The following is an 18,856-nucleotide window of genomic DNA, read 5'->3' as shown; positions in this document are numbered from 1 at the left end:
CCATAGAGGGCTTTCTTCAACCTGCAGACATAAGAGTCTCAATCTTGAACTTCAAATCCCAGAGGTTGTTCTACATACACCTCTTCCTTTATTGCAGCATGCAAAAAAAACGGTCTTGACATCCATCTGATGAAGACTCCATCCTTGCGTAGCAGCAAGGGCTATGATGGATCGGATGGTGGTATATCGAGCCACAGGTGCAATTATATCGTCATAGTCAATTCCTTCCTTTTGAGAGAAGCCACGGGCAACAAATCTTGCCTTAAACTTTTCAGCGCTCCCATCAGATCCATGTTTAATCTTGTAGAGCCATTTAGCGGTGACAACAGATTTGTCCTTCGGTTTCGGGACCACATCCCAGACATCATTCTTCATAATAGCCTCATATTCTTCATGCATAGCATCCTTCCAGACTTGATGCTTGATGGCTTCCTCAAAAGATCCAAGTTCAGATTGTATAATAGTACTCATGGCAGCTAGATACCCTTGGTATCTACACGGCTTCTTGCTTTCTCGGAATGATCCCCTTGGGGCAGCATGACCCTCAGCATCTTCGAGGGTGACCCTGAGCCATGATGGCCTCTTTCCTAGAGAAGGGGAAGGATCAATAGGGTCCATTTGCCCTTCAACATCAGGCATAGTCTCATCCTGGGGTTCTTCCAGATTTCCAGGTCTTTCTTCATGGTTTTCTTCAGATCTAGGAAGATCTACTACTTTCTTCAGGGAGGCATCTTCGTCAAAAGTGACATCATGGCTTATCTCTACTTCCCTTTGACCAGGTACATAGACTCTATATGCCTTAGAAGTCTCACTGTAGCCCACAAACATTCCTTTCTTCCCAGTAGCATCCAGCTTACTTCTCTTTTCTTTCGGCACATGAAAATAGACAGGACATCCAAAAATTCTAAAATGTGAGACATCAGGTTTCTTACCAGAGAAAACCTCTTCGGGAGTTTTGGAGTCCAAAGCGGAATGAGGGCATCGGTTTTGAATGTACACAGCAGTATTTGCAGCTTCTCCCCACAGAAACTTTGGAAGACCCTGGTCACATAGCATGGCACGGGCAGCTTCCACAATAGTCCTATTCTTGCGTTCAGCAACACCATTCTGCTCAGGAGTATATGCAGTGGTAGTCTCCCTCTTAATGCCAGCTTCTCTGCAAAAGTCTTTGAACTCATTTGACTCATATTCAGTGCCATTGTCAGTCCTCAAATCTTGTTCTTCTTTCCGGTCATATTTTCCACCGAGGCTTTGAAGGTACGGAACCACATGAAAGCCTCATCCTTCTTCTTCAAGAAGTATATCCAGGTTTTGCGAGAGAAGTCATCAGTAAATGTCATATAGTAAGAACATCCCCCCAAGGATGAGATCAGTTGTGTGGGGAAACCCTTGATCAATTCTTCTTTTATCTTCAAAGTGCAGCAGAGAAAGAGAGAGAGTGTACATTTACAACAGAAGTCAACACTTTGACTTGTCTAGATCTGAGCATAGATCATCTCATATAACGATGAGATCAGTTGAAGACATTCTGCTTCAACTGATCCTCCAAGGTGACTCCTTCACCTATCATCATCCTACATCAGGTTCTCAAGCTGCACCACGGCATATGCATCATGCATCATCATGCTGCTCTTGATCTCATGCATCACTAAGGTTGTTGAAGTAGAACGTCCTCTCATAGTGGTCATGTGATGGTACCAAGCTGAGGTCACTCTAATAGTACCGAATCTTGTGGTCACTGAGTTTATCTCTACAATGGCACTGAACCTCTCCTTCTGCAATAACACTGAAACTGAAATTACAACACCGAATTGAAGTCACTGTCCTTTGTGGTAGCACCGAGACTTTTTCTTGAGATTTCACCGAGACTGTATTTCAGGACTGTTGTGTGAGATAACTCGGTCCCTTCATTCGAGATTTTCATCCAACCGAGATCCTTACCCTTGTCACTTATTGTAATTCAGATCACTGTTTGCAATAGATACGTTACTGGATTATCTTCATACTGTTATTCAATATACTTAAACATCTATAGAAGAACCACCAAGATCTGGTGTCAAGACTGCTTCTTCTCATAGACAACGTTGGATTTTACCACGTTGTCACCTACAGTTACGTGGCATTAACACGGATCCCATGCTGTAGTATAACTGCTTTATAATAGATCAACTACAGGTATATCGTTGGAGGTCGAGGGTATTCATTCATGGTGACTGCGTCCTTATGCCGAGATCATTTAATACACGCTGCCTGATCTATGTTGCCAGATCCCACGCTGCCAGATCAACGAACGTTACAGGATGCCGAGAGTGTCATGATTGCACCATGGTGCAGTCAATACCTTGCTGCGGATGCGGCTCCCTTATGCGAAGATTCTCCATTGCTGCGTATAATGACAGCGTATAGATTTGCTGCGTATGCGTATAAGGTGACAACGTGTAGTGTCCATAACTGCGTATAAGGTGACAGCGTATAGACTGTCCATAACTGAGCGTATAGATGTCCACGCTGTGTGTATAGTTTCCTTAATTTCGTATGCGTATCATGACAGCGTATAGTGCTGTGCATACATAACGTCTTCTCCTTTACAGCGTTTAGGGACGTGGCTGAAGTTTAGGGCTACGTGAACCTTCACACTGCGTATTGGCTTGGCAGCTACAGGTCTCCTTTCAACTGCGGCCAGATCTCCTATGAATTCTTCTATGCTTGATGACTGCGGCTCTTCTTCCTCCATTGACTACGTGAACAAGTCTGCGTTTAGGCTGCTACAGGCAGCGTATAAAGGCTTCTTGTGCAGCGTAACAATGCCTCCCTTGACTGCGTTCAGATCTCTGCGGCTAGGGCAATGTACAGCAGCTAGGGCATCACTTGAAGACTAGCGTATCACTCATGGTGTCTCTCTCCTTCACCAAAAACCCAGACGTGGAGAGGAGGAGGCTACACATGAAGAGGTTGTGCTTATGACTCCAAGTGATGACTTCCAGCTTAGAGGAATCCATTTTCTTCGATGATGATTGCTATAGATAGAGTTTGTCTTCACCTCAGCTCTGATACCATGTAAAGTTTTGTAGATGTTCTATGCTAAGAGCAATTTCACTTTTCTCACAACAATCATACAAGTAGATAAGCAAAATGCAGATAGAACATATAAGCAGATCTTATAGAAGACAAATTAGAAACAAGAAAAATGTATGTGTTCGTTTCGGCGGCCAACAGGATGCTTCAACCAACAAAGTCTCCTTTGGTCAGCCAGCCCAGCATGTGTCACAACAACCCTCCAACCAGTAGATGAGTCAACCCAAGTCAGTTCTACAAAAGTCAACGCTGTCCTGAAACTTCTACGAAACCCTAGCAGCAGAAACCCTCTTCGTCCTTCCCACGTGTGGCTGAAATTCGTCCTCCAGGTAGCTCGTACTTTTAGGATGAGAGAGGAAGATGTGAGTTGTGTTGTGTTCAAATTCTCTCCAACTTTTCCTGTATATATATCCATCAATGAGGGTGTGTGACACATCTGTTGGGCATGTGAGCCTACATTACAAAACTGGCTGACCTTGCACATATAATTTATTAAAAATAATAAATTCAAAATATAAGTTCTGCTCATCGGATTAAGACTATTTTTATATGGATTTTACACCTCTCAGAAAGAGGAATCCAAAAAAAATATCAGCCTCTTAATCTGAGCATCAGAACATGGAGTTTGGACCTAGTTGTCCAATTTTAACACAAAGGACTTGCCAAGTGTTCATGACAAGTGGATTGAAAGGGCTGGTGTAAGCGCTTCTTGAGCAAGTATGTCAAGTTTGTTCTTGTTCTTAGGCAAATTGATTGTCATGTGTTGTTGACATCAAACCCTAGTTTTCCTTGTATCAGGGCTAATTGTAAGGGCCATGATCTCTGGTATGGGAGCCCTATGTTTGTTGCATTAAAGTTGTAATACAAACAAGTTTTAGGTTGCAAAAATTCTTGTGTACCTCATTGATTCACTATTGTACATTTTCCATTGTGCAAAGTGCTTGGTGTTGTGAAATTTTAGTGTGTTTGTGTGTGTTTTAGACTTTTTCCGGATTCTGAAGTGCCAAGGAAAAATCAACAAGTTTGATATTGTAGCCTTAAGAGGGGGCGTGAAGCTATTTAAGATTCAGCTTTCATTTTATGTTTTTGTTGTCAAGCTAATTTAGATATTGCAACCTTAAGAAGGGGAGTGAAGCTATTTAAGAAACAACTTTCATTTTATGTTTTTGTTCTCAATCTGATTTAAATGTTGAAGCCTAGGAGGGGGAGTAAAGCTATTTAAGGAGAAGCTTTCATTTTATGTTTTTTGTTGTCAATTAAGTTTTGATATTATAGCCTAACCAAGGGGTGTTGGAGTAAATTAATTAGTTGAGATAGGTAGGGATAACTCCATTGCATTAATTTACGCCATTTTAATAAATACACATTTTATGTGACTCCATTTTTATTGTCTTTCATCTCTATTGTGTGCTGAAAAGTTCAACACTTATAGTTATAACGTACTAAATTTTCAATTAATTGCATCTTTGTTTATATGGGGATCATCTTTTGTTGGGATGTAACAAATGGGTGCTCACCAACTTGTCCTTCTGTTGGTTCTATAAGGTTGATATACCTCTTTAATGGACTTTAAGCCATTTTCTTGTATCTCTCTTGTAATGTGCCTCAATGCAGATTGACACATTATTATTGCAAAACAAAGATTTGAATTGAAATAACAATAAGAAATATTATAGGGTTGAAGCCCAAATCAATGCTCTGATAATATCGGCGATATTTCACGAAATATCGCGAATATCGCGATATTTTTAGCCAAACGATATTTCAGCAGGTAAATATCGCAATATTTCCAAAACATTGGCTAAATATCGCCATATTTTGAAAATATCGACTAAATATCGCCATATTTTGAAAATATCGACTAAATATCATTATTCCTTTTTATGTTTACAAATCTGAAAAATTTGATTTTTTATGTTTACCGATATTTTCCAATATTTTGCTGATATTTTCACCGATATTGACGATAAGATCTTTCCAAGACCCTTGTCGATATTTGCCAATACCTATATTTTCAACCCTGGCCTTAATGACAAAACAAATGAGCGGGGACACTCACATACCTACGACCCATGAGTGGATTGCACATGCAAATCTGAATAAATATCGAAAATTTCTGCAAAATGTACTCAAAAGGACTATCATTTGATTGAGTGATAGATATATATGAGTGATTACAAAAGAGGTGGTGACAACCCCTATTCATACAAAAAAAGCCCTAATTTGTGGCTCACGTTGCCTTTATATGGTAATTAGGATTTTATTTAGCAAATTAATCTTAAACTCACTAATTTATCTATTTAAGGTCTTATTTAACATAAGTGGCAATGCACAAAACATCAAAGGAATAAATGGCAATTAGGATTTTATTTAGCAAACTAATCTTAAACTCACTAATTTATCTATTTAAGGTCTTATTTAACATAAGTGGCAATGCACAAAACATCAAAGGAATAAATATTATTACACAAGCATGAGCTTACTTCCAAATTTCTCATGTGCATAAATTTTATTTGCATAATAAAAATGTTGTATTTAGGTACACAACATTTTTTGAACACAATCTATTTGAGCTATTGTCATCATTTATTTTTTGGCGACTTGGGTACATGGATAAACATTACTTTATGCAAAGCCAGAAATTTCACCTCAACCTTGAGATTCCCTAGATCTATTTTCGGTGAATTTTCAGCGTTAGGGCTGAATCTGAAATTTGAATTACAGCAGTATGTATTTCACTTTTCTCTAACGAAAATACATATGGCAGCCCAAGAAAATCAACACTAAACCAAAGTTGTTGTTGGACACCTAATCCTTTGTGGGTTAGTGTGGAAGCAGAATAGACTAAGGAGTCCAAGAGACCTTGGGATGTGGAACCCAACAGTGAAACCATGTACTATAAATGTATATCATTTGTTAATAAAAAATGTACTCTCATGTTTTATCTTTCATACTCTTTCTGCCATGTGTGTGTTTAACATGGTATCAGAGCGGGCGATCTCCTGCCCTGCTCAAGTGTGAGCCACCTGTTTCTGTGGCCTTTGTAAACCAATGCTCTCCTCCTGATTATACCTTTCTGAGCATTTCTTAGAATAGAGGTTGTTACCTCTATCAGCGCTGCCATTCCTCTGTTGTGAGCAGTCCTGGCCCTCTGCGACTTAAATTCTCTATTCTGAAATCCTATCAGCCATATTTTAGCTGCATTCTCTGCGCACACTAACCCAAATAGAAAATCTTGGCAGCTCTGACGCTTCCACTGGCCTGAACGCATCATTATTCCCCTGCGACTCACTATTATTCCACTGGCCTGTTCCTTCTGCTACGCTGCTCCTGTCGCTGCTCCACCTGCATACAAAATGCTCAGCTCTCCCCACCGGTTGCCATACCCATACAAACCTAGCACCTGGCGCCGTTGCCGTTCTGCCGCGTTCTGCATTCAATCTGACAAATTTCTTGAGAAATATTGAGGTTGATAGAACCATGGAGAACCACAGCTTCAAGTTCATCTGAACGAGTTGTTTTAGTAACCAAAATTCATACTGCTAAAGAATATGATTTTTTGGGTCATTTGAGGAGCCAAGGCACCACTGTACGCTGAAGTTTTTTGGGACGAGTTTACGCCACACACTCTGGTCCAAACATTGATAAGTGAGGACAGGTTGTCTGCTCAAATAAGGGGCAAGTTTTTAACTCTCATCTTGGTCAAATCCACATCCAAAGAGACCACGATTTTTGGACTGTAAGAAGACTGCATTTTGTACATAGAGCTAGGTAAACACAGTAAGGGACATGCTTGCTAGGCTGATTCGAACCAGATCTAGAGATTATCCCTACTGCGCGTGTATCAGTGGCCATTGCTTATTTTCTAAGCTGCATTAGATTTAATGATAGCTAATATGACCGTTGTTAGAAGAAAGTAGGTGTTGAAGCTTCCGGAGGAGAGTTCCGTAGCTTGCCTTGGTCACTGATATTTCAAGAAATAATTTCTGGGTTTGTTCTTGGTCATTGGGAGCTAAAGTCCTCCACCAAATAACCCATTGTATTCAGTTCTTCTCGCTGGAGTAATTATGAGGTTCTACTGTTCCTATTTTCTATCTGTATATTCAAATTTCAAGGAAGAAGAGACTGCTTGTGCGATAATGCAATTTACATATTGTTATATATCAACAATGTGTTAAATTCTGGGTCCGATATAAAGGTTTTTGAAGTCTGTTTTAGTGCTTGAGCACTGTATAATTTGTTCTGGAAAAACAAAATTAAAAGATACACCTATAGTAGTTTGCAGTTCCCATACACTGCTCCCTCACGCTCCCATACACTGCTCCCTCGACTCCCTCAGCTCTTGTGGATCCCATACGCTGCTCCTGCGGCTTCCATACACATAACATCTCCATACGCTCCCTTTGTTGAATTTTCAGGTAGCAGACTTAAGCCAAAATTGAAGCCATTCCTACAGCTAGAGAAGGACAAGATTTCCTCACATTTTTGTTGGGCGAATCCTCTAGACAAGGGTAGAACGTGTTCTGGAGTTGGAGGTGAAAATTTCTCTGTTCCTGGAGGCTGAGTCACTCTGCTCTCTTTTCTTAGGTCGAAATTTGTCTTCATAGAGGCCGCGAGCCATTCCTTAGGATTGCTGGTGCGTTTGGAGGTACACCAACATAAAACTGAGCCATTCCTTGCTATCCTGCTGCGTGGAGCCATTTCCGAACAGAGATCAACATCTGGAGAGGAGAACTGAACTGGTGGGATTGCTGGACTTGTACACCATGGGCTGCGTATAATGCTGTAGCTTTGAAGGCAGCGTGTGGCTTGTTTGAAGGGAACGATTTCAGCCTTATTAAGTCATTGTATCTCCAGTTTTGGGACGCTTTGATGTGCTGTACAAAAAGGAGCAAATTCTGAGTGTATATGTGTCATTGTAGAGCTGAAATGCTACATCGAATCAACCATTGTACCTAGATTTACAACAATTATTGGAAGAATTGCAGCGCTGCTTGAATAGCGCTGGGGCCGAGTTCTTCAATTTGGATTCATTCGCTCAGATTTAGTGGCTGAATTGTTGGTGCATTTCCAAAGATTATTTATGCCAAGTGAATTGTCGAATTCTCCATCATTGTGACCGAGTTTACCAGTGCAAAAAGGGGTCTAAGTTCTAGGCTATGGGACATAATTTCTTCAGTCAAAGAAGCTGAGCTTTTCCGTGGTTATTTTGGTAGAAAATTCTCACCAAGAAGAACGAGTTTCCCTTAACTCTACAGACCAAGTCCCTATTTAGCACCTGGACGAAGTTCTGCTCACAAAAAGAGGTTTGGTTGTCACTGCATATATACCCAGGACATGTTCTGAGAGAAATATTGAGTTCAGAGATTTAATATCAACTTATTAAAGATGCCATGTTCGCTGAAGTCTCCAAGGACGAGTTCTTTGATGAAAGTAAAGAGTTTTCCCTTTCTAATATTGCTGATTGAATTTATCTCTTGGAGGGGGGAATTAATATTGTCTAGCTAGCCAAAATATCTCCAGTTGGTGCGTACTTGGACTTATAAAAGCAACATTTTTTTCTTGTGGCCCGAGTTTATTACGATAACACTGTCTTGAGCCGAGTTAACACACATTTATCAGCTCTTGAAGGGTTTTTATGAAACGGTCGAAGTGTGACATCAGTTTTGGGCGTGTTTTCCCTATACCAAAGGCATATATATCCTCTATTTAATAGTTCGTGTTCCTCTCTTCATCCCTGGACTAATATATATTATATTTGTCTGATTTATATGGCTGAATAGATTCGTGTGGCCTCAACCTTGAGAGCTAAGTCATTATCTGTTTAACAGGTCAGCGTATTTCGATAATATAGTGCCGGGGGATTATTATTTGTAGTTGCTGCTACCCCAATTGTGGCATTGAATTTAAAACTCATTATGGTTTTTGTGTTCAGTGTTGAAGTTCCCGTAGAGTATTAAAGTATATAGAAGTTATCCCCTTATTCCAAAAGTTGTATGATTTCACCATTCAGCCAAAACTTGGTGCAAATCAAAATTGGAGCAACTTCTAATATCTTTGAAAATAAGTTAAAATAAGTGTATTTAACAGAGTTTGATTTGTTGATAAAATGGGAAGACTTTATGGAGTATTAGAGTTACTGAATACACTAATACATTCTAGTATTGAAAACATAGTCAAAATCAACAAAGACTCTCTCTTTGAAATTCAGACTTGTCTACAATATGCACAAGAACATATTGATTTTTTGCAGCTTGAATCTCAACTGCAGCAGGAAGAATTACAACATTGGAGTCATCATTCTGAACCTGTTTCTGTTCAGAACAATGAAACAGACTCCCATAAGCAGCAAGTTGATTCAGATCCAGTGCTCATTTCAGAAGCAGATTTGCATGCAGATGCAGAAGTTCAGTTTGCACTTCCCAAGCCCATCATCAGACCTTGGGAACAACTTGTCCACAACAAGCACAGAACTGGTCTTGGATATGACAAGGACGTGTCCTTTCATATTCTAGACTACTCTAAACCAATCTAATTTCAAAGTGCTGGATTTCTTCAAGACGATTCATCTTCACCTGCTCCTCATGACAGTTCACCTCCAGCTGTTCCAGATTCTTCCCCTCTTCCACAACAACAACAACAGATTGTGAAATGCCAACACTGTAACCGAGTTGGCCATTTGAAAGATCACTGTTTTGATCAGTGTGGAAAAAGTCGGGAAAAAATCGGGATTAAATCCCCAAAACGCGATTTTTTTGGCTGGCCGATTATATCGGCCGATTTTTTGCCGATTTTTTCCCAGTCGAAAAAATCGGGATTAAATCGAAAAAGTCGGGATTAAATCGGGACTTTTTCCAAAAAATCGTGGTAGTTTCTTTAATGATTTTTTTTTCTTTGAAAAAATCGGGATTTTATTGAAAAAATTGGGATTTTATTGAAAAAGTCCGGATTTTTTAAAAAATGAATATTTTTGTATTTTTTTTAATTTTGCCGACTTTTTCGAAAAACTCCCGACTTTGCCGAGTTTTTCAACTTTTGGACCCTTGCCGAATTAATCCCGACTTCGACTTTTTCCACATTGGTTTTGATCTTCATCCATGTAAGCATTGTCATAAAACCAGTGATTCTTCAAACAGATGCTTCTGAAACAAACCTCCTGCAAGAACAAAGATTCATCTTGGATGGATCGCTTCTTGGCAATGGGCATCAACAGCCAAGAAGATATTTCAGTCACATGTCAGAACTTTTTCAAGAGTATTGAACAGTCTTGCAGTTGAGTTTCCTCCATCATCTCACCTTGTATCTGACCGGGGGGGAAATGATGGTAATCTACAAGCTTCAAAGCCACATCAAGCGAACCTGAGTCATAACCTGCCACACCAGTTTCAGAGTTGTAGCCAGAGACAAAGATGCCCTTGAGCATGCCTTCAGTTGGTAATGCCTCTTCAAAGAATTTGGGACACTTCCTCTAGTAGAAGATTTCAGCTTCTTGCCAGTTTTGGAAGAGTTCCAGGAATTGCATTAAGCATTCCAGAGTTGTTGGTCATCCTTAAACCATCACAGGTTGAGACTTCCCTTTTCAGGTTGAAGTTCTCCCTTTTATGCGGGGTGAGACCTCCCTTTCATGGTTGAAGGTTTCCTCTTCAAAACATCAGGCAGAAAACTTGAGCTTCATGCCAGAATTGGAAGAGTTTCGGGAATTGCACTAAGCATTCCAGTGTTGGTGGTCATCCTTAAACCACCGCCCTTTATACCAACATTTCAAAGAGCATATTCAGCCTAGTGCTACCATGCATTTTTTGCACATTTTGTATTACAGCTCTCTTCTTGGACTCATACATAATCCTTCGGATTAAGGGGGGGAATGTTGGACACCTAATCCTCTATGGGTTAGTGTGGAAGTGGAATAGACTAAGGAAGTCTAAGAGACCTTGGGATGTGGAACCCAACGGTCAAACCATGTACTATAAATGTACATCATTTGTTAATAAAAAATGTACTCTCATGTTTTATCTTTCATACTCTTTTTGCCATGTGTGTGTTTAACAGTTGCATTGAAAATTTGAAAATATATTGAGGAAGGAGGTGGGGGGAATGGAAATGACAAATTTTTGAAAAAGCTGTGAAAATTCCTACATTGGAATCCCTACTTCAACAAACGAAGTTACTTCACCTACTTGATTAAATCACACAAGTTATTTACTGTCTCCTATGGTAATTTTCAAAGTAAATACATCTGCAACCTTCACTTAATTTATATATATGCGGAAACAAAATATTGAGCAAGAAAGAAAAATACACACATAGGACACAGTTATTTTTGGACAAATAGTCCCTGCAAAACCCAATGCAGCAAAACCGGTGCAGCAGCTCTGACGGTTTTATTACTATGCAGCAGCAAAATCTAAATACATCAATGAATACCTCACAGAGTTATTCAGTTACAGAGAGAAATACTGGCAAAAGCTTTGAGAGTTTAACTCACACAATCACTGAGGAAATTCCCGTTTGTTCTGGGTATTGGTTGAGATACCCCTGGCAGGCACCGTGCTAGCTCAGCGCTGCCTCTATGCTGTCCCAGCGTCAACCCTTTCAGTGACTACGTCAACCAGCTAGGAATTCGATCAGAAGCCCAGAGTCTCTGCTCACCACCTATTGGCCTCACACCCTGACTTTCGGCTATCTAACCCTCTGCTCTGATTTTCAACTTTCTCTCTCTGCCTCTGCGTCACTTCTGCATGGCCCTTCTGGCCCTGCGTCAAGGCCGCTGGATCACTTACTGCTTTTGTCTGTTGATGTGTCTCTCACTGAGAATCTCTCTCCAGAAGCTGCTATCCCTGCCCCTTAATTGCAAGAGATTCCTTCAATCGATTTTTCCTCCCGAGAACTTCTCACTTCAGAAAATCAATTTCTCTCTATCTCTCTTTGTATTTTCCAAACGACCCTCAAGTCTCTTCTTATATCTTTCTATTGGACAACCAATAGCCTAGATTAAAACATAATCAAAGGCTCAGATCATTTTGACTTGATCCATGGCTTTTTATAGAAGTTTCGCCCCTGATTAGATTAATACCCATTAATATTTTAATTTTCCTAAGTTTAGACTTAGTAACCCCATTAAAAATATTAATTATTTTAATAAAATCACTTTTGGGTGGAATTTCCCAAAACGCTTTCTGAGTTCTTTGGAATACCTATGCCCAAGCCTCCCTGCAAAATTTGAGGCTTAGAGCACATACGATGCTACCCCAAATCAACAAAAGTTAGATACGATATGGTGGAAAAGAAAACCATGAGAAATTCAGGTTAACATTAGTCAATTAGATTAGAACTAGAAGCCTAAAACTTATCATTGTAATTTGGGGGGGAATGGAAATGACAATTTTTTGAAAAGCTGGATACAATATGGTGGGAAATGACACTTATGTACATACATACGTATATATGTGTGTATGTATATATGGAAGAAAACCATGAGAAATTAAGGTTAAGTTTAGTCAATTAGATTTAGAACTTGAAGTCTAAATCGTATCATTGTAATTTGTAGATCATCATCAATCATCACCAGTAATATCTACTCTTTATACTCTTACTTTGCAAACTCAAAGACTAAAGTTGTACAATGTAAACATTTAACACACATTAATTGATTGTAGGTGTATGGTTAGGATGGTTATAGGCCTTGTGTTTTGTCTCTTGTGAAATTTCCCTAATTGAGGTTATTAAAATGCCTTTACCACTTTTTTTTTTGGTTGTGTTGTTTTCCTTATGATTTTTTTTGTATTGCATACTCTAGTTCATCTCAATATGGTTTTGCATCTTGCAGTTTTGTCAAATTGTATTTGAAAACTTATATCTTTATTTAATGAAAATGGGTTTTCATGTTACAATATGATCTGGTATAGATTCTTTTGTGCTCTAAGCATCTCCATGTACAACTTCCTCCTACTTTGACGTATTGTCTGTTGGCATATCTTCATTATAGTGACTAACACAATGTTGCACCGAGCGGGGATGAAGCAGGGATGTTTTTTGGAAGCGAAGCATCAAAAGCGTCATTTTGCAAAAATCTAGGAAGCGAAGCATCTCAGAAGCGTCATATATATATATATATATATATTATTTTTTTATTTTTTTGCATTTATATTAAAAAAATTCAAAATACCAATTTGTCATAGAAGATATGAAAACATGCATATTTGTACATAAATCAAGATAGATATGGCATCCATTGTACATAAATCAGTGTGGAAAAAGTCTGCAAAAAATCGCGATTTAATCCTAAAAATGCGATATTTTCAACTAAACAATTTAATCCCCCGACTTTTTGGCAACTTTTTCAGAAAGGAAAAAATCGCGATTTAATCGTTAAATCGGGAGTCGACCCAAAAAGTCGGATGTTAGCATGATCCACAAGTGTGGTAGGGGAATGTTGAGGCATGAAAGAAATTTTGTGACTTTGTCAGGGGCATTCCTGATGGGTTGGAGGATTTCCAGATATTTTGTCCTTATTTGTTTTGGTAAATTAAAGACTTTTTATATTAACATACAACAATGTGCATTGTCACACTCTGGCTTCACTGCCTCAAAATTAAAGTTTCATTGTTTGATGATAAAGCCAAAAAAAGCTTTGCTTGACAACATCAGTCTCAATCCTTGTCCATACTAGCTAGACTTTGCCTTACCATGCTTGATCATATCATAGATTCAGTTTTAGGATTTGATATTTACTGATTACAGAGCAGAATAAAATAACAAAATTTTCAAATCTCTGAAAGGACTACTGGGCATACCCATAGAGCCCACTATAATCTTTAAACTAGCAAACTAATCATCAAACCGAATCCTATATATATGTTTTCGTAAGCAAAGTTTAAGGCTATCCCAAATCAAACAGCTAAAAGAAATATCAGAATGCTTAACTGAGTTGGCAGCATTTTCATCCAACAAACATAGGGAATGTGTCGCTTGATTGGTTGCTTTGAACTGTTGCAGAGCCCTCATTCCATCTTCCACATCAGTTGGTCCTTATCTCTTGGAGCAGGTAGTTCAGGTAATTATTTGTCTCTAGAGCATGCTTCTGCTATCAACTTTTTCTTCAGGAAGCTCACATGTGTTGCCGAAGTTGGCAGGTATCCTTTAGAGAATGGAAGCATTCATTGATGGCAATCCTGATGCAGAGTCTTTAGGTTGTTGTTTGTTACGCCAAGAATCCCATGAGGACATACTTTACCATCCATTGGGAATCTATAGGCACCTTGAAGACATTCTGATATCCTGGAATATTTTTTGGGTTGTCTGGTGAGAATCAGAAGGGTTCCTCATCTCTTCTTTAGTCTGTTGTTCCTTCATAATTTTGCTGGCATGCTGCCAAGTGTAAATTTGAGGTGTTGGATGGCAAATTCTAAATGCCCATTCATGTCTTCCCACTAGATCTTCATACTTGAAGAGTGGATGACAGATGACCTCAGTTCTTCCCACTAGGATGCGTGTCAGTGGCCTCAAAACCACCACCCTGGAGTTTCTCTTGTGCCCAAAACATTTAGAGGAGGTGACACCATCTAGGATGGGCAGCAGCAGCATAGGACAGAGGCCACCTCTTCCATCGGCTTCTAGAGGACGATTGAGTCCATTTGTATCCCCAAGGGTAGGGCCTTCTTCCTCTAGAGGAAAAGGCAAAGCCATTCCCTATTCCCTTAAAAGGGGAAGAGGATCTCAATGACTTATTACTTTATGACTTTTAGATGACTCATGATATACATTTATTATATATTTTCTTGATATTTTGACTCTTGAGAGTTGAGACTCAGAAAAGACTCAAGATTCAGGAGTTGATTCACTATTTTGATATGTGATGTAGCACTAGACTTCATATACATATTATATATTAGCTTTCTTTACATGTTTATGTGGAAATGCATTTATTTGATGTTGTGGATACTCTAGATGTTAAAAAAAATAAAAAAATAAATGAATAATTTTGTGTTTTTTTAATTTTGCCGACTTTTTCAAAAAACTCCCGTAACGAGTTTTTCAACTTTTCGACCCTTGCCAAATTAATCCCGACTTCGACTTTTTCCACATTGACATCAATGATTAATTATTCGAGCGTCAACCATCTAGAATCTAGATTCTTCTCCTCTTGTCTAGCCTTTGCCTCTACCTCAATTGTCTAGGGATATTAGTCAACATTGTCCAATTTTGATCAAACTACCTAATCACAGCCTTAAAATATGGTAGAAAAAGCTTAACATGCTTGATCAATGATTTTGACTTGATTGGAAGGTAATTTTTTTCTAAGGCCATGACAAAGGAGTTCAACATTTAACACCACCAACACTAGGGTACATATAGGGTGCTCTTAATTAAATGCCAATCACATACCCTCATACATGATATATATTATAATCTAATGAAATGCCACAATCCCATTGATACCGAATTCCTGAAAACTATTAAATATGCTGAATTTTGAATAGGATATGAAATTCTATTTTCTCCATATGAAGTCCGATGAGGTTGGAACCACTCTCAAACATCCTGAGTCATTTCATGGTAATGTTAAAAATTCAAGTACAAGTATGAGGGAGCATCTAGAAAGCATCTAAGGATCATCAAGGGAGCACCTTGGAGGTTTCCGGGAAACCCCAACCCAACTTAAGTCGAAGTTTTTTGTTTTTTTTTTTCTTAGAAATCGGGCCCTCACGGAACCACTCATCTCCCTCCAGATCAACTCACAATCTGCACGGATCCATGCACGAACCTCCACAGATCCGTGGCGGATCCTTTTCTAGATCCACGGATCGGGCCCACACGGTTCTAGATTTCCAGGAATCACCTCAAAATGGCGGAACCGCGGAGCCGATTTTCGGATCTGCAGTTTCACCAGAGGATTGCCCAATGATCTGTATGGGATGTGGTTCTGACCTTGGATCCTTGGGGGGAGGATCGTGCAACACTGGACTAACATCCACACCATGATAACAATTCTTAGCACAAGTACAAATATTATATTGTATCCCCATGTATCAAAGAGATGGGGTCAATATTGCAATTTACATCAAACGGAATAAAGGACGAAACTGAAGGAAGAGAGAAAAAATAAATAAGAGGTGGGAAGGGAATTCCCTTTATTTGATTATATTAACCCTTTGACAATGTCTTGTATAAAATGTTAAAAGTTAAAACCACCTTCCTCAACTAAAACAGTCCTTTTAACATACCTTGAACTTCATACCTTAAACATATATAAGAAAGCCAGAAAGGGATAAAGTCTTAAGTATTTATGATGACAAAAACTCGCCAGTCAAATGAATGCCAGAAGGGGATTATATCCAAGCGTTTTTTGATGACAAAAACTCGCCAGTCAAATGAATGCCAGAAGGGGATTATATCCAAGCGTTTTTTGATGACGGAAAATTCGCTTGTCAAATGAACTTTAGGGGTATCTGTTTTACTTTCTAAGATGCTTTAGAAAGATGTTCTTATGTGTGTGTGTGTAGTTAGGATGTTATTCAGATTTTTCCTTTTTCCTTGGTTTTGGGGTCTTGGTAAAGGATTTGTAGCTAGCCTTGCCAAGCCTATTCAGATTTATTGGAACTCGCCTTATATCCATCCCTACTGTAGGGTCTGGGAATTATATAGATCCCAGCTGGAACCTCTGATGCAAACCTCACTGGTACTGGGAATGGATCTGTTAACATTGAAAGTTATAGTTATCTTCTTATTCATTTCTAATTGTAAAGGCGGGGTTAATGGACGGCCTGTCAGGCACCTTGTTAGGCATCTTGGATCTAATGAATCAAATGTATTGTCATGTTCGTTTTGAAAGGTTCATTGGATAATGGATTTTCTCTAATTTTTGGTTTGTATTAGAATATTTCTATTGTATGAAGTGATTAGTTGGTGCTTTAATAGGGCGATTCTTATGCTTTTATACTAATAGTACACTATAAAAAATAATAATGTAGGCTTATTCTATTTTCATCTCTTGTATTGACTTAAGTGTTGTTTTTGACCTCAGATTTTGAATCAGCCTTCGTGTATCTCTACTTGAGATAATGCTAGGTCTTTCATATGGAGAGGTGTTTCTTATTTTGGGAGCAACCATTGCAGTTATTGGTGGGAAAAATATCTTTTTATATGTTTCTCCATTGTTCCTAATTTGTTTTAGTAGATCTAAACTTCTTTGGCAATTTGCAGGGCCAAAAGATGTTCCAAGAGTTGCTAGAGCTGCTGGCAGGTTAGCTGGTAGAGCAGTAGGATATGTCCAAAGTGCTCGAGGACAAATGGAACACATATTGCATCAATCTCAAGCTAATCAGGTCTGTAGTTTATTAACTGCAAAAATACATTCCTCCAAACCTTTCTAAATGAAATATTTTTACATTTTTTGATATTTGGCTGCAATTTTTTTATTTTTTATTCTTATTTTTGAAGGAAAACATTGTGGGAAACCTAAGGGACTCTTCGCCACATTCGTGGATGGTGTTCCTTGTAAACCTGTCGGTGCAAACTAGTGTGCCTCACCCAAGGGGGATTAACAAAAATAAAATTCAAAAGATTCCAAAGTGTTGAAAAATGTAACTAGGTTCAGTCTTCAGAATGACATTTGTAATTGTGATTTTATGTAATTGATGAAAAGAAGAAAAATAAAATTATTGTTATGCTTGTCTCATGGGTTTAATGAGCAAGGAATTTTATTTTTAGTGATGGCTCCCATCAAGAGCCTTTAGGTTTTGTCATCTAGTCATAAAAGTCAATTTGAGTCTATGTCATGTATGAAGGATCCCTTCTTGGGCATACTACATTTTATATGAGTCATTAGATAAGTATAAATAGCCCTGCAAGACCAAGCAAAGTATCCTCTTCATGTCGGCTTCAAAAAAAATAATGTAAATTCCCCAAAGGACATGTCGGCTCATATTCAGAGGCAAACAACTATTTATAGGCAGCTCGGCCTCATTTCAGAAGGCAGATTTTCAGTGAAGTTTTCTGTGATGGTCTGCGGTGGACAGAAGTGCAAGAAAGGGAGATAGAAGCCTCTCATAACCAGCGAAGTAAAGGACAGGAAGAGCAAGGTTTTTAGGGCATTTTATAGGACTGTTTCAAGGTCAGAAAACACCTATCTGTACTAGAAGTCTGTTACAGCAGTAAGGACGAAAAGAAGTATGTTACAACAGTAAGGACGAAGTTTCTTGCAGCAGTGGGGAGCTGAAGTGGAAGAACGCTGAAAGTCTAAAGCAAGCCAAGGTTGAAGACGAAGTCGAGAAGGAGGAAGGAGCAGAAGGTTGAGAATCATTGACTAAGGATCTTGTGTCTTGGTCTTGGAGTGGCCGATAGATCAAGCGTCTTTGTCTTGGTATTCGTCAATTGGAATCTCTATTAGAAGAAGAATTTGGTCGGGTTTTCCTCTCAAAGAGTGAGAGGTTTTGGCCCAGGCTGATAGCTTATATTCTGCGTCTCTTGTCTCTTTATGGTTTATACATTGGTAGCTATTTGATGAAGAAGAACCAATGTTTTAAAAACCGGAATCGGTGTTCGAACTGGTCCACCTAATGAACCGGGTTTCGAACCGGAACCGGTCGAACTGAGGCTGGTCAGGTCTAAACGAACCAATTTTAGAAAAATGCATTAAATAATTAATTTTTAATGAGACAAAACTATTTTTAAGATTTAAAACCATGATTCCAAGCCAATAGAGACAAAATATGCAAAGTTTGGTCATTAATATACCATGTAAAGGTGAATATATCAAAATGGCACAATACATATCATGATT

The 18,856-nt window shown here is 38.8% G+C and overlaps 1 protein-coding gene across 1 annotated transcript in view; it reads left to right on the top strand.

Annotated features, from left to right (window-relative positions):
* Positions 1–18,856, top strand: part of LOC149207741 (uncharacterized) — a 247,421-nt gene that overhangs the window by 134,544 nt on the left and 94,021 nt on the right. Inside the window, exons 2-3 of the mRNA XM_089395852.1 lie at positions 17,099–17,196; positions 17,278–17,399. Of these exons, the coding sequence (XP_089251978.1) occupies positions 17,136–17,196; positions 17,278–17,399 (183 nt within the window). The 5' untranslated portion in view covers positions 17,099–17,135. The remainder of the gene's footprint in view (positions 1–17,098; positions 17,197–17,277; positions 17,400–18,856) is intronic.

This window comes from Pinus tabuliformis, chromosome 1_2 (assembly GCF_031772625.1).
Source record: "Pinus tabuliformis cultivar Carrire ecotype Pingquan chromosome 1_2, CPIR1, whole genome shotgun sequence".
Classification (NCBI taxonomy): Eukaryota; Viridiplantae; Streptophyta; class Pinopsida; order Pinales; family Pinaceae; genus Pinus; species Pinus tabuliformis.
This window is presented reverse-complemented; position numbering and strand designations above follow the sequence as displayed.